A 14,894-nucleotide genomic window follows, 5' to 3' on the forward strand; every position below is an offset into this window, starting at 1 on the left:
GCGGCAAATAAGAAACTGTGGAACATGCATGCCAAATGTGAACAGTATTTGGTGGAAAGGAAAATAATGTGAGAAAGTTTGAAAGGAAAGGAGGGAAATGTGGATTCGTTATGGTGGTTGTTGGGAAAAGGACTAGAAGATAGAGGAAATTGTAGGGTAGTTATGGAATTTCTGGAAAAAGGATATAATAATGTGAAATAGTTATTAAATAGTGGAGAATACATAACAATTAATTGCACACACACAGAACTGATAAACACCTTGGATGGGAGTTGATAGTAGCAGATCATATCACACATCTCAAGACAAGCATACACTACATAACGCACAGCATGTGATAGTGTCACCATGATGGATGCACAGTAAGTGGCGGCATGTGCTAATGACACCAACCCGCCATTAAACACAAAGAAGAAGAACAAGAGGAAGATGTATTTCACAGCAGTCGATATGCACAGATGTCCGAGCACTTGGCACGCTTGGTAGGCTACATGAAGCACTAGATGTCACTGTCTTCCAGCACATGTTTTGTGTCGGCGGTATGTCGTATGTGGAGGTTGTATTAAGCATTAAGAAACTTAATATAGACTTCTACAGTCATACGTACATACTTAATCATTAATATAATTTTGCCCTATTAAAATGGCCCATTCAATACAAACTATGTTCTCTGAACCGTCAAAAGTCCAAATAATTGACAAAAAAAATAAATGTACTTAATTTAATTATTTTATGCTGCTTCATGTATCCTCTCAAAGTATTAACGAAACATAAAATGTGTATTGTTTCTCTCTAAAATGCATTTTTCCCGTAATGTTTCGGCCAGTAGTATAACCGGAAGTAAAAGCTCCAGTGTTTTTCCCGTCTGTGTGCGAGCGCTGAGTGTGTGAGAGTGTGTTCTGATGGCGAGCGCGGAGACAGCGGCGGAGCACGAGCGAATCCTGCGGGAAATCGAGAGTACAGACTCTAACTGCATCGGACCCACACTCCGGTAAGTCTTCGGTTAACGGATATTGAGGGCTCGGGGTGCGTGGTGGCATTGTGGAGAAAAGGTTCCCGGGGAGGGTGTTCTCCTTGTTCCTTCAACTTCTCACTTCAGAGGCTTGCCAAGAAATCTTCCATTCAAGTTGTCAGGCTGGTGAAGTAGGTGTTCAGTAGCGGTTTAGTATTTAGGATATTTTAGTTAGTATTCCTCTCACGCGGTGCTCAGCACGGCTCCCCAGCAGGCGGATATGGGAGAATAATGAATATAGCTCTTTATATGCGAACATACCAAAAGAAAGACGAGCGCAGTTTGTGAGGTTGCTGTCCATTGTATTTAAGGAAGTAGGGCTTTTAAATAACCGAACCTGACACGTTGACTTCTCCTAAAATGGATTATTATAGCGTCAGGAGGTTGTTGATTTCACTTAGTTAGGGAGCAAACGAGTTGAAAGTAGAAGTTCTGTTCATAAAGACTAAATAAAAGTTTGAACAGGGTTACTATTGTGGAGCTGGCAACTTTTAAGCATTTAACTGCTCATCTCTGCTTTCAGTTATTTGGTCAGGAACTCGCAGGATTTGTTTACATTATGGAAAACACCAAACCAGCAATATTTTTGGGTAACACTTTACAAAAAGGTTTCATTTGTTAACATTATTTAAAGGGATAGTTCACCCAAAAATACATTTTCTAATCATCTCCTCACCCTCATGCCATCCCAGATGTGTTAGAATTTATTTCTTCTGCAAAACACAAATGAAGGTTTTTAGAAGAAAATTTCAGCTCTGTTGGTCAGAACAATGCAAGTGAATAGTGACCAGAACTTTGAAGGTCCAAAAATCACATAAATCAGCATAAAAGTAATCCGTATGACTCCAGTGGTTAAATCAATATTTTCTGAAGTGATACCATAGGTGTTAGTGAAAAACAGGTTAATAGTTAAGCCTTATGTTTTTATTAAACATTCTCCTCGCTGCCCAGTAGGTTGCGAAAAGCACAAAGAATGCGAGTTGCCAAAAACTATAGAACATGAAAGTGTGTGTGTGTGCGTGTGTATATATATATATATATTATTAGTAAAAAAAGGACTTTATTGATCTGTTTCTCACTCCCTTCTGACATGTCGCTTCAGAAGACATGGATTTAAACACTGGAGTCGTATGGATCACTTTTATGTGGCCTTTATGTGCTTTTTGGACCGTCAAAGTTCTGGCCACCATTCACTTGTATTGTGAGGACCTAAAGAGCTGAGATATTCTTCTAAAAATCATTGTTTGTGTTCTGGAGAAGAAAGGAAGTCACACATCTGGGATGGCATGAGGGATCTAATCATAATGATGAGATCATTTTTATTTTTGGGTGAATTGTTCCTTTAATGCATTGGGTATCATGAATAAACAATTAACACTATGCTTTTTTTTTCAACATTTGGCAATCTTTGTTAATGTTAGTTACTAAAAATACAATTAATCATTGTTAGTTATTGTTAGTTAGTAGTGCATTAGCTAATGTTAACAAATGGGACCTTATTGTAAAGTGTTACCAATTTTTGGTTCAGTTGGTATAATGTGTGCCAAACAAAGACATCAGAGTTTTCCTTTGCGTGTATGACTCTATTCCCACTAAGTTATTTTTAATAAATGACTTTAGCGTCTATGTGGACACATTATAAGTTCAACTAAATCTGTTCACAGAGAAGATTTGCTCTGTTTGCAATGTGCTGTTTAAGTTTAGGCTACTTAATATCGTAAGATTCACAACACATAATGTAACATAAGTGTAATGTTTAGGCTTCAGCACAGCCATTTATTTGTTCTTCTCCACAAACTCTCCACACTGCTGTCTTGCATCTGTCAAAGTTGTTTGGACACGAGTGCTAATCACCCAGTCAGGTCAACCCCCCATTTGTTTTCTTTTCTTCTTCAACTAATTACTGTTTTACAAACTTGTTCTAATAGTGGCACTGTGTGGTGTTCATTTACTGTTAAGGAGCTGATGCTAATTTTGGTTCTAGCGGTGTGTGCAGGGCACATTGATAACAGCTTCATATTCTCATACCCTGTGGTGGGGCTCTCGCATACAGAATGAGGTGACAGATATTGCAAGCACAGCCTGGCTTCCTTCACTTTGAAATATCTGCATGTTGAGATATAACATTGAAAATATATTTGTGACACCTTTACGGCATTATCATTCGTGAAGCCTTAGAAGCTTTCTTAGTTTAGTCTTATACCTCTGCATTTTTATTTCTATACAAGATAGAACAAGACATGGTGTCATTTAAGCAACACTTGGAAGTCATTATTTTCTGGCCTGTTGAAGAAAAAAGGAGAATAGAAAAAATTTAGCTACCTGTATGTATTGAAGTTAAACAGTCATGGAACCCTAAAACACATATTTTGAGAAGTTAGCAGATATGAACTTGTTGCACATGATTGATTATCAAATGTAAGGCTTTTGATGATCTTTTAAACTTTCTTTCTCAGATTTTCTCATTAGCGACTCTCAGTGCTGAAAAGCTCATGTACATTTGTAGTTTCAAAGTAGATCTTATCAAAACATTTTATTTGTTAATAATAGTTGATTGTAGTGATAAAGGAAATGCTTGCTGTTTGTTGTCCTAGCAACCCTCTGCGGTCATGTTGGAGAAAGAATCGCCATTGGCTAATACATTTTTGTATTTACTCACCAGACTTTTAAAGACATGCAAGAATAATGCAACTGAAAAAGATATTAAAGGAATGGTTCACCCAAAAATGAAAAATTGCTGATAATTTACTCACCCTCAGGCCATCCAAGATGTATCTTTTTAGAGTTTCTTTCTTCATCAAAACAGAATTTAAGATTTTTAGGATTTCATTTCAGGCCTCCTCCTTTAAACAATGCAAGTGAATGTACTCCATTTTTTGATGGTCCAAAATTCACATTTAGGGTGCATCAAAATAATCCACATGACTCCAGTCGACAAATAAAGTTCTTCTGCACCCAAACGATTGATTATTTTTAGAAACAAAACTATACTTATATACTTTTTAACTACAAATGTTCGCTTCCGTACATCTCTGTGATGCGCTCATGAGAGAAATGACGTAAGCTCGTTAGTGAGGCCACGCGTCACGTGGAGGTGGATATTTATTATCCAAATAATAATAATAAAAAACATTACATTATATTGAAATGTTAATATTTACTCCCCATGGGCTAATAACAGACATGAATTAGATGTGATAATTTGGCCGATATTCTGACTTTTTTTAAATTATTGCATCTGCTGATAGATTTTCCAGTTTGACCGATTTTATTTTTCTCTTGAGGGAGTCAAGAAAAAAAGCTTTTTCTAGCGAGTCAGTCCACTGTCGGCCATCTTTGGAATGCTCTCAGGAGGCTATTTACAGTCATTACAGTGCAGCTCCTATCTGCTTGAAAGGGGAAAGACCAAAATCTCAAAAATTGTTGGTCAAGTTTACGATCAAAGAACATATTTCAAAACAGCAGTAAAATCTGACAACACTGGAGTTATACATGGTGTTGCTTTACCTCAGAATACGCTAAAAAACTAAATTTTCCAAGCTTTTATAGCTAATGTGCTAGCGCATTCTCGAGTTGATTGACAGGTGATGTCTGTATCTAAAAGTTGATTGCAACTTTTACCTGTAAGGCGGGACTTCTGCATCTGTTGACTGCAGTTGGGTGTTCTAATTTCTCCCATTAATTTTAATAGAAGTGACCCATCTCTGCTAAATCGTCTCTGGCTCAACTTCAAGGTAGAAGCATGTTGTGACGTTGTGCGCTATTAGTAAATGTATTATTCACTATGCACTGTATGTGCAGTTGGTTTGATTCAGTATTGTTTTTATTAAATGTGATTGCTAATGTTGACATGCCATCCATGGTTGCTGGACTACTGTGTGTACTTTTATTTCCATCTTCCTAATATATGAATCATTTCTTCATGTGCAAATAAATTACTAAAAATGTATGACTAAACAGAAATCAGAAAAAACTGCTATCAATCTTTAAAATACATTATAAATTTTTTGGATAATTTTTTTATGACGTTTTGTGAAATATCGGCATTGTACCGGCATATCGGCACCCTGCTCTCTGGATATCGCATGGGCCATTAAAAAACCCATATCAATCGACCACTAGTGTGAACATAGTATTTTGGCATTGCTATATGCAATATATAATTTAAATGAATTAAAACTGACTAAATACTGTTTAAAAGACTCTACACTGTCATGTAAAGGTTAAACTTCTGGCACATTGCATCACTGGACACAAAAGCATGATGTTGATTTCTGTGAAGTGCTGTTATGGGAGCAGCACCTACATAAGTGCCTCTGGTAAGAAACCTCTTTATTTTTATTGAAAGCTGTTTGGTTGTAAAGAGTAGCGTCTAGTTTCATTTGATATGCTGCTTTAAAAATCCATTATTTTTTCATGCATCAGCTTGCTGATAAAAGTCCACAATGTGATCTTATTCCCCCAAAAGTTGAAAAAACATTTGAATTGTTTTTAATAACTTTGAAAATTAACACGTCTGTGGGTCATTTCGGTTAATTGTAATATACATTTTGTTATTTTATTTGATCACTGTACAATATGGTTCTATTGATTAACATTAGTAAATGCATTGCTATATTTACTGTGCATTTTCTCATTGAGAATCAATGTATTCATGCAAAAGCTGAAAAATGTTGCGCTCAAAGGCTTTATATGGGTTTATAATGTAAATAAGGTGCATTTCAAACTGTTGTGAGACCAGTGCAGACAGACAGCACACTGGAGGTTAAGTCATTCGCTAACTAAAATCTGACCAAAAATCCGACCAACAGTTCAGTTTCAGGCTGCAGATGATGTTTGGACCACTCAGCATGTTTGGCAGACATGGGACAATGGAAATCAGGTGATAGATTCAGAATTGTATAGTTAAAATTACATTTTAACATGTTTGGCAGTGATTGGATGATGCTGGCCAATACTTTGAATAAGAATGATTTATTCAGCTTTAATGTTTGTAATGCCTCAAAAACATGAATAACCAACACTCAGGAAACAAACAATTTGAAGAAAAAAAATCAGAATCTCTGTAGCTTGGTATTATTTAAATGTTACAGTTTAGTCCTGCTGTCCACATATGTGGACATCAAATTTTTTGGATTATTTTTTTCTTGTTTATTAGGTGCTACTAGACCCAAATCAAAAAGGGATATGCTTGTGGGTCATTGACAAATAAGGTTGACCGATGTGTTAAAAATAAGAAATCTTTAAAAAATCTAGTTTAAAACACTTTTGTCAAGTTCCTAGAAATGTAATCTCTGTGTCCACTTTGGTTTCATACATTTTTGAAAAACTTTATAGGATTTCCTAAAATGTTTTTAAAATATAAAAAAAATGTCATGTGGTGTAACCATTAAGTCAAATACTTAATTTTTTAAGTACCTTGAATACATGAGAGTATAAACAACTTAATCATTCATTTAAAAAAATAAAAAATTCAAACACATTTCTAGGTAAAATTTTATATATATATATATATATATATTTGTTTTTAATAAATATTATTAATTTTTGAGACAAAAATATCAAGACGTTTTCTCAGAGTTACACCACATGACCTAAACAAAATGTGCCTTTTCAAAAAATCTGAATGTTTTATGTTTTTTATGGTCAACATAAACAACAAAGTCATGTTGGTTACACCACATTACTTTGATTTGGTGGACAAAAGCATTTTAAAAAAGGATTCATATTTTAAAACACAATTGTTATACTTTTTTTTTTTTTTTTTTTTTTAAACAATATCAATAAAAGATTATTCTGCAGTAGTCATGCCAACATTTATTTTTTAAAGAATTTCAACTTTTCAAGAATTTAAAATGTAATTTAATTTTAATAATTTTTTTAATACTGTTTCTGGACACCACATGGCATTAATTTTTTACTTTAAGCCCAGAATAAAATATCAGTATGACATCAGACTCAGAAATTTGTGTCACATATTTGACCCTTACACATGACCAATAATGTGCACCTGTTACCCTCTGCTATTGTATTTTATGATGAATTTTGTGAATAGAATCCATGTTATGATCATGACGATTGCTCCTCTGTTGTTCACTCACTGTCACACACACATGCATTTGTTTCTACTCCAATAACCAAACTTGCACTGGAGGTTTGGGCTGTTTCTATGAAGGATGCTTAAACAGTGGTGTAAAACATGTTTTCTACACAAATCCTTTTTATGGGAGAAACCCTGAAATCTTTTTATAATGTCTGGATTAATGCATAGATAATATAACACAAGGTAATATGATACAAATACACACGGTACAGTGCACAATAAGAATAAAATTGTTCAGTAAAAAAATCTGATGCATAGCATGATATAAAAAATAATATATAATAAAACATTGACTCTTAAAACATTGTCTTTTCTGTATTGAAATTATTAACATACATTTGATTCGCATGGAGGACATTGAGATGGTTATTTTTTTTTTCAGCAGGCAAACTTGTGTAGTTTTGTGTACATGTATACAAACAAAATGTTCATAATTGTTTGAATAAATAAAACAGGCTACTAATACTGAGGAAAAAAATTATTTAAAAAAATCTGAATTTTATGCATAACTTTTAATAATAAAAATAACAATAGTAATACTAATGGCAGTAGCACAAACACTTGTCATTACATCGAGGGTTGTGGCCCTTTGTATTGTTGACAGAATATGGCCCACGGTGAAAACTAATTGGGGAACCCTGTTCTATTCACTGCACTGGAGAACTGCTTTGCCGACAAGGTGGAAGGATTATTAGCAGAACATTAGCTGTTTGAATGGTTAGAGCAATGTTTCAAAGTCAATAATGCACAGTAAACTGCTTGCCTTTCCTCTTAATTTGCTGTTCTGAATAAAAAATATAGTCACTAATGAATTTGTGCAGATGCTTTGAGTTTTTTTCCCTGGGTTGAGGTGTTACCAATTTGTTCCAGTCAGGTTATAAATATGAGCTAATAAGTTAATCATCAGTAATAGATCTTTATAGTTTTATATAGCTGTATAATTTTATATAAAATATACAATGTGTTCATGTGAGTGCACATGGATTTATAATATATACAGTGCCATTCTAAAATTACATTTAAAAAGACAAGACTTGAGATTCATACATTTTAAGAATGCAAAGGCTTTGAAGAAGGTACCAGTGTGGGACATTTTGATTAAGTATTACTATGGAAAGTGATACTTAGTAAAGTTCAGCACTATTTTACACGGAGTGGATAGTTTTGATTCATAATATATACTTTAAAAACTATTGGACGATTAATCGGCTCTCGGCTTGTTTCCCCACCTTAGTTATCTGTATCAGCAAACCCACTACCAATCACCATCTACATTGTCGTCTGAATACATGAACAGTTCTTCATCTGTACACGTCATTTGCTTCAGGCTGCATATTCAATAAAAATCATACTCTTTGCCTCATTCTACGAATGGAATCAACATGGGATCAAGAAAAGAAGCTGTTAAAACCACTCTGATAATTAAGCAATATCACACGAGCAAGAGTGCAACATGGCCCTACATCAGCACTGCTGTGATTTGGCCACAGGCCGAGTGCCATAGGTAATCACAGCACTGCTGTTGTAGGGCCATATCGCTTGATTGCGAGTGTGATATTGCTTGTATACAACAGTTCAATGAACAAGTAAATAAATTTTTTTTTTGAGTAAGGTCATAAAAACACATTTGTGCATGGAACAACTTTATTACGCGATGGATCAAAATCTGCTGTTGCTGGTTCAAACCAAATGATGCGTACAATTAAAAAAATTTACTTCAGAAATTGTATCACGGTTTGTGCTGTTTCTAACAAGTTATTGGATCAACAAGGATTGATGTGTGTGTGTGTGTGTGTGTGTGTGTGTGTGTGTGAAAGGGAGAGAGAGAGACGGAGCATGTGCTGCTGCTCCCAAGAAGAGATACAGTCAGCTTACTGAAGATCAGATTTCTCAATGGTAAAATAGTTGTCCAAGCGGGGGTATTTCTCCATATTTTGCGGTAGCCGGTGCGCAAGAGTCTTCTACTATAGAAACCGCAATTCCTTTAAATAGTGTGTCCACTCCAGTGTGGAAAGTCTGATAAGAGGTATAGTTAGGAAAATAAGTATTTGAACACCCTGCTATTTTGCAAGTTCTCCCACTTAGAAATCATGGAGGGGTCTGAAATTGTCATCGTAGGTGCATGTCCATTGTGAGAGACATAATCAAAAAAAAAAAATCCAGAAATCACAATGTATGATTTTTTAACTATTTATTTGTATGATATAGCTGCAAATAAGTATTTGAACACCTGAGAAAATCAATGTTAATATTTGGTACAGTAGCCATTTGTTTGCAATTACAGAGGTCAAACGTTTCCTGTAGTTTTTCACCAGGTTTTCACACACTGCAGGAGGGATTTTGGCCCACTCCTCCACACAGATCTTCTCTAGATCAGTCAGGTTTCTGGGCTGTCGCTGAGAAACATGGAGTTTGAGCTCCCTCCAAAGATTCTCTATTGGGTTTAGGTCTGGAGACTGGCTAGGCCACGCCAGAACCTTGATATGCTTCTTACAGAGCCACTCCTTGGTTATCCTGGCTGTGTGCTTTGGGTCATTGTCATGTTGGAAGACCCAGCCTCGACCCATCTTCAATGCTCTAACTGAGGGAAGGAGGTTGTTCCCCAAAATCTCGCAATATATGGCCCCGGTCATCCTCTCCTTAATACAGTGCAGTCGCCCTGTCCCATGTGCAGAAAAACACCCCCAAAGCATGATGCTACCACCCCCATGCTTCACAGTAGGGATGGTGTTCTTGGGATGGTACTCATCATTATTCTTCCTCCAAACACGGTTAGTGGAATTATGACCAAAAAGTTCTTTTTGGTCTCATCTGACCACATGACTTTCTCCCATGACTCCTCTGGATCATCCAAATGGTCATTGGCAAACTTAAGACAGGCCTTGACATGTGCTGGTTTAAGCAGGGGAACCTTCCGTGCCATGCATGATTTCAAACCATGACGTCTTAGTGTATTACCAACAGTAACCTTGGAAACGGTGGTCCCAGCTCTTTTCAGGTCATTGACCAGCTCCTCCCGTGTAGTTCTGGGCTGATTTCTCACCTTTCTTAGGATCATTGAGACCCCACGACGTGAGATCTTGCATGGAGCCCCAGTCCGAGGGAGACTGACAGTCATGTTTAGCTTCTTCCATTTTCTAATGATTGCTCCAACAGTGGACCTTTTTTCACCAAGCTGCTTGGCAATTTCCCGTAGCCCTTTCCAGCCTTGTGGAGGTGTACAATTTTGTCTCTAGTGTCTTTGGACAGCTCTTTGGTCTTGGCCATGTTAGTAGTTGGATTCTTACTGATTGTATGGGGTGGACAGGTGTCTTTATGCAGCTAACGACCTCAAACAGGTGCATCTAATTTAGGATAATAAATGGAGTGGAGGTGGACATTTTAAAGGCAGACTAACAGGTCTTTGAGTGTCAGAATTCTAGCTGATAGACAGGTGTTCAAATACTTATTTGCAGCTGTATCATACAAATAAATAGTTAAAAAATCATACATTGTGATTTCTGGATTTTTTTTTTTTTGATTATGTCTCTCACAGTGGACATGCACCTACGATGACAATTTCAGACCCCTCCATGATTTCCAAGTGGGAGAACTTGCAAAATAGCAGGGTGTTCAAATACTTATTTTCCTCACTGTATGCGCCTTCAGTTTGTCTAACTAATCAGTCTCTCAGCTGTGATGAGCCGTAATGCTAAAGATTTTCAAAGACGTAGAAGCGTGGTACCGTTCATATTACACATCTGTCTGTCTTGTTGTGGAAGTCGTAGTGTTTTAAAATTACTCAACGAATCCACAACAGGGAGGAACACATTACAAAACATTTCACTATTGACGAATCCCCGTGGACTCTGCCTAGACTCCAAATTACATTTCACAACAGAGTACACGCAAGAAGTGATAAGAGATATGAAAACAAATGCATGATCATATTGTATGCATTACAGAATATGATGTGTATGTTTTTAATTGCCTAAAGGCATCATATATTTTATTGGTTACAATATGAAAAAGTACCTCCTTGTGACCCACACACACACACACACACACAGACGAGACAGTCACAATGAGAATCAAAACTGCTTTATTTGCAAAAAGCAGGCGAAGGTACAGTGGGGAAAATCCAGATGGAGAATGGTCGAGGAAAGCGTAGGGTCAAAAGCCGGGGAATCAAAGTAGTGTAAAGGGGCAAATCCGGGAGAGAGTGGTCAACGAGAGCGGGAGGTCGAAGCTGGAAAACAGTTAACAACTAGGGCGTAAAACTAGACGGGACTAGCGGGATCAAAGACAGGGGAACAAGGGGAGCTGGCAAGCTAAGGGGTAAACCAGAGGAGTACAAAACTAGACGAGACTAGCGGGGGGCAAGGATACGGGAAACTAAACACAATAACCAACAGGAGTGAGACGAACGGGTTGTGAAATATATAGGGGCGAGTGCAGGTGTAAACAATGATAGGTGATGAGACGAGTGCAGGTGAAACTAATGTGCAGGAGTGCAGATGACGCGAGTGCAGGTGGTCATAATGTTTTGGGGGATTGGAAACGTGTGAGAAACTCGAGGAAGGGAGATAACCTACGAGCATGTGAGCGAGTAGGAGCAAAGTGGGCGTGAGGGCTCGAGCGAGCAAAAAGAGTGTGCAAACCTCGAGGGGGCGGAGCGAGGGAGTGAGGTCGAGGGAGTGAGTGTGTGTGCGACGAAGCGGGGATGGGGCAGAGGAGCGGGGTTCGTGACACTCCTACTGAAAAATCTACCTATTTGCTTACCTGACTGTCCAAGAGAATTTGAGAATTCCTCTCCAACACTTCTCTTTCTCCACAAGGTTGTGGTACAGTTCAGATGAAACAAAATAGGCACTGGTGCTCCTGCCAATTTTTTTCAATAACTTCTCCTCCATTTCTTAATTTTTTATTAAGCTCATGTGTGGTGAGCATACTGGCGCACTATGGCTGCCATGGATCATCCAGTTGGATGCTGTACACTGGTGGAGGTTGAGGAGAGTCCCCTGTTCACAGTGTAAAGCGCTTCAGAAAAGCGCAATATAAATGCAACATTCATTCAATTTATCAATCCCATCAAACACACACTGGGTATTTAAAAGTCATATATATATAATCAATTATTTACTAACTAAAATAATCGAGGTGATAATCTGATGTGGTGTGAGCCCTAGGGTAAGATGGTGCCCCCTGGGAGTTGGTGCCCTGTGCAGTCAAAGTAATGTTCTTTAAATCTCGGATCTAGTACTGTTGCAATGCAGTACCGAGGGTTGGACTCAGTGTCTAGAAAGCATGTGTTAACAGCCTCCAGTAGTTTTATTTTTTACGCCATGGTCTGTTTCTGCCGCTTTTGAGAGCAGATGTATCAGTGCTGCGATCAAGGGAATAACTTCAGCAACAGACGCATTAGCTGAGTTCAGTGGAGTGAGAAGAGACACAATATTTTACATTAACATCAACTGATGTGCTCTCAAAGATGCTGGCAGATCATAATCTGTCATGTATGCAGCCAAGACTCGCTTTTGTTCAAGTAGACATTGCAACATATGAAATTTCTGCTGAACAAACACTGCAGATCGCAAATTTGAGGTCCTTGTCAGAAACTTTTGAAGTTTTTCCACACCATTGACATGATCAGCCTTTGCACCGTGATAAAGGCTAGATCGATCGAGAGTGAAATCTGAGCACTGAGGGGCGGGGAGGCATTAATTTTCGGCTCATATTTTCTGCCTTTTTTCTCTTTCGGCCAAAAATTCCATTTTCGGCTGAAAATATTTGGTGGCCGAAATTTCGGTGCATCCCTACAACCTCTGATGTACTTATCCTCTTGTTTAGTTGTAGATCTGGCTTTCCACATCACTTTCTGTCCTTGTTAGAGCCAGATGTCCTTTGTCTTTGAAGACTGTAGTGAACACCTTTTCAAACATCTTCAGTTTTTGGCAATTTCAAGCATTGTATAGCCTTCATTCCTCAAAACAATGATTGACTGACAAGTTTCTAGAGAAAGCGGTTTCTTTTTTTGCGATTTTTACCTAATTTTGACCTTATGACATGCCAGTCTATTACATTCTGTTGCAACTCAAAAACAAACTCCAAGACAACGTTAAGCTTCATTTAATGAAACAAACAACTTTCAGCAGTGTTTGATATAACGGCATATGATTTTCTTGTACCAAATTAGCAATTTAGCATGATTACTCAAGGATAAGGTGTTGGAGTGATGCTGCTGGAAATGTGGTCTGTCTAGATTTGATCAAAAATGACTTTTGTCAAATAGTGATGGTTCTGTTTTACATCAGTAATGTCCTGACTGTACTTTGTGATCAGTTGAATGCCACTTTGGTGATGCCACTTAAAGTACCAATTTCTTTCCGAAAGATAAAAATATGTACATTTATTCCAAACTTTTGGCTGCCTATGTGTGGGTGTGTGTCTAATAAATAAATAAATAAATATATATATATATATTTTATATATATATATATATATATATATGTGTATATATATGTGTGTATATATGTGTGTGTGTGTGTGTGTATATATATATGTGTATATGTATATATATGTGTGTGGTATATATACACCACATGTACAGATAGTTCATCCACAGTACAATATCTTTCACTCTTCCGGTTGGTGTACACCATTTCTTCAGTTTCACTTCTTACTCCTTACTTAGATGAGGTGTGTATCTGTTTGAGCTGGGCTGTGTTTTACACTTTTTTTTTTTTTTTTTTGTAAAAGGTTGAGGTTGAAATAAGCAGGTCTAACTACAGCTGTGTCAAAAAGAACAGTGTATGTTTTGTTAATAGATACAGCCTGCACTGGTGTCAGTATTTGCACTATAGGGCTGTCTATGTTTTTTGTTCACATGTGCACAAGCACAGACACTTGTAATCATGTAATCTTGTTATCTCTTAAATGTGTAAGAAAACTATATCTGGCTTTATGTGAATATTCTTCTAAAAGGAGTTATAGGGCTTTGTCTCAAGTCATGTGTGAGTGTTAGAGAGGGATCACTTAGATGGTGACCCATGGTATGCATCAAGCTACCTTAGGGAGTCGGTTTCCCCAGTAGTGCGTCTGCTCCCGAGTGTTTCCAGCATGCCTTACAGAACATTTGTAGCTCAGATCAAGCTCTGGCTATTTTGGTGAAACGTTTGTCATGTAAATAGGGTGATTATGCTAAGCAGGGCTCAACGATAAAGATGTTTTCTTCTGGCCAGGCCAGAGAATTGTCAAACATTAATTGCAATAATGATGCTTAATTGTCTGTTTTAAGGCTTTCACGATTATGGTGATTATGACCATTAAATGTGTGTTTTAGGGCTTTCACAATTGTCAAATGTTTGTCAAACGTTTAGTAATATATTCATATTTTTACATTTTTTACATGATTTCCTTTTTAAGGCTTTAAAAAATAATATTTAAAATATCCACAATTTTTTTAAATACTTAAGTATCTTTCTCTCTTTTTGGTCAACCATCTTAGTCCATTTTGCATTTACACTGTTGTTTTTAGGACCAGGCCAACCTGAATATGTTCTGTTATATTATGTTATATTATTTTATATAGTATGTGTGCAATAGAAAATTTGTCCAAAATTCTTAGCTTTCACACGTTATTGTAAGGGTCTCCAAATTAAACCCCATAGCCCTTATTTCACAATCACATGAATAAAAACCTTTTGATATTGTGTTTTTTCATTATATCATCTCCTTAGAAATAGATTAAGCTGTGTGACACAGCTCTGTGTCACTGCTTGACATTTAACACTGTGTGCA

At 37.0% G+C, this 14,894-nt stretch overlaps 1 protein-coding gene across 2 annotated transcripts in view; it reads left to right on the forward strand.

The window, feature by feature from the left end:
• The first annotated feature begins 870 nt into the window (after positions 1-870).
• The window catches only part of exoc6b (exocyst complex component 6B), a 146,778-nt gene continuing 132,754 nt past the window's right edge, over positions 871-14,894 (forward strand). For both annotated transcript variants that reach the window (XM_052127243.1, XM_052127251.1), the window contains exon 1: positions 871-991. In XM_052127243.1, the coding sequence (XP_051983203.1) occupies positions 903-991 (89 nt within the window). In that variant the 5' untranslated portion in view covers positions 871-902. The remainder of the gene's footprint in view (positions 992-14,894) is intronic.

The sequence above is a fragment of the Xyrauchen texanus genome, chromosome 1 (assembly GCF_025860055.1).
Source record: "Xyrauchen texanus isolate HMW12.3.18 chromosome 1, RBS_HiC_50CHRs, whole genome shotgun sequence".
NCBI lineage: Eukaryota > Metazoa > Chordata > Actinopteri > Cypriniformes > Catostomidae > Xyrauchen > Xyrauchen texanus.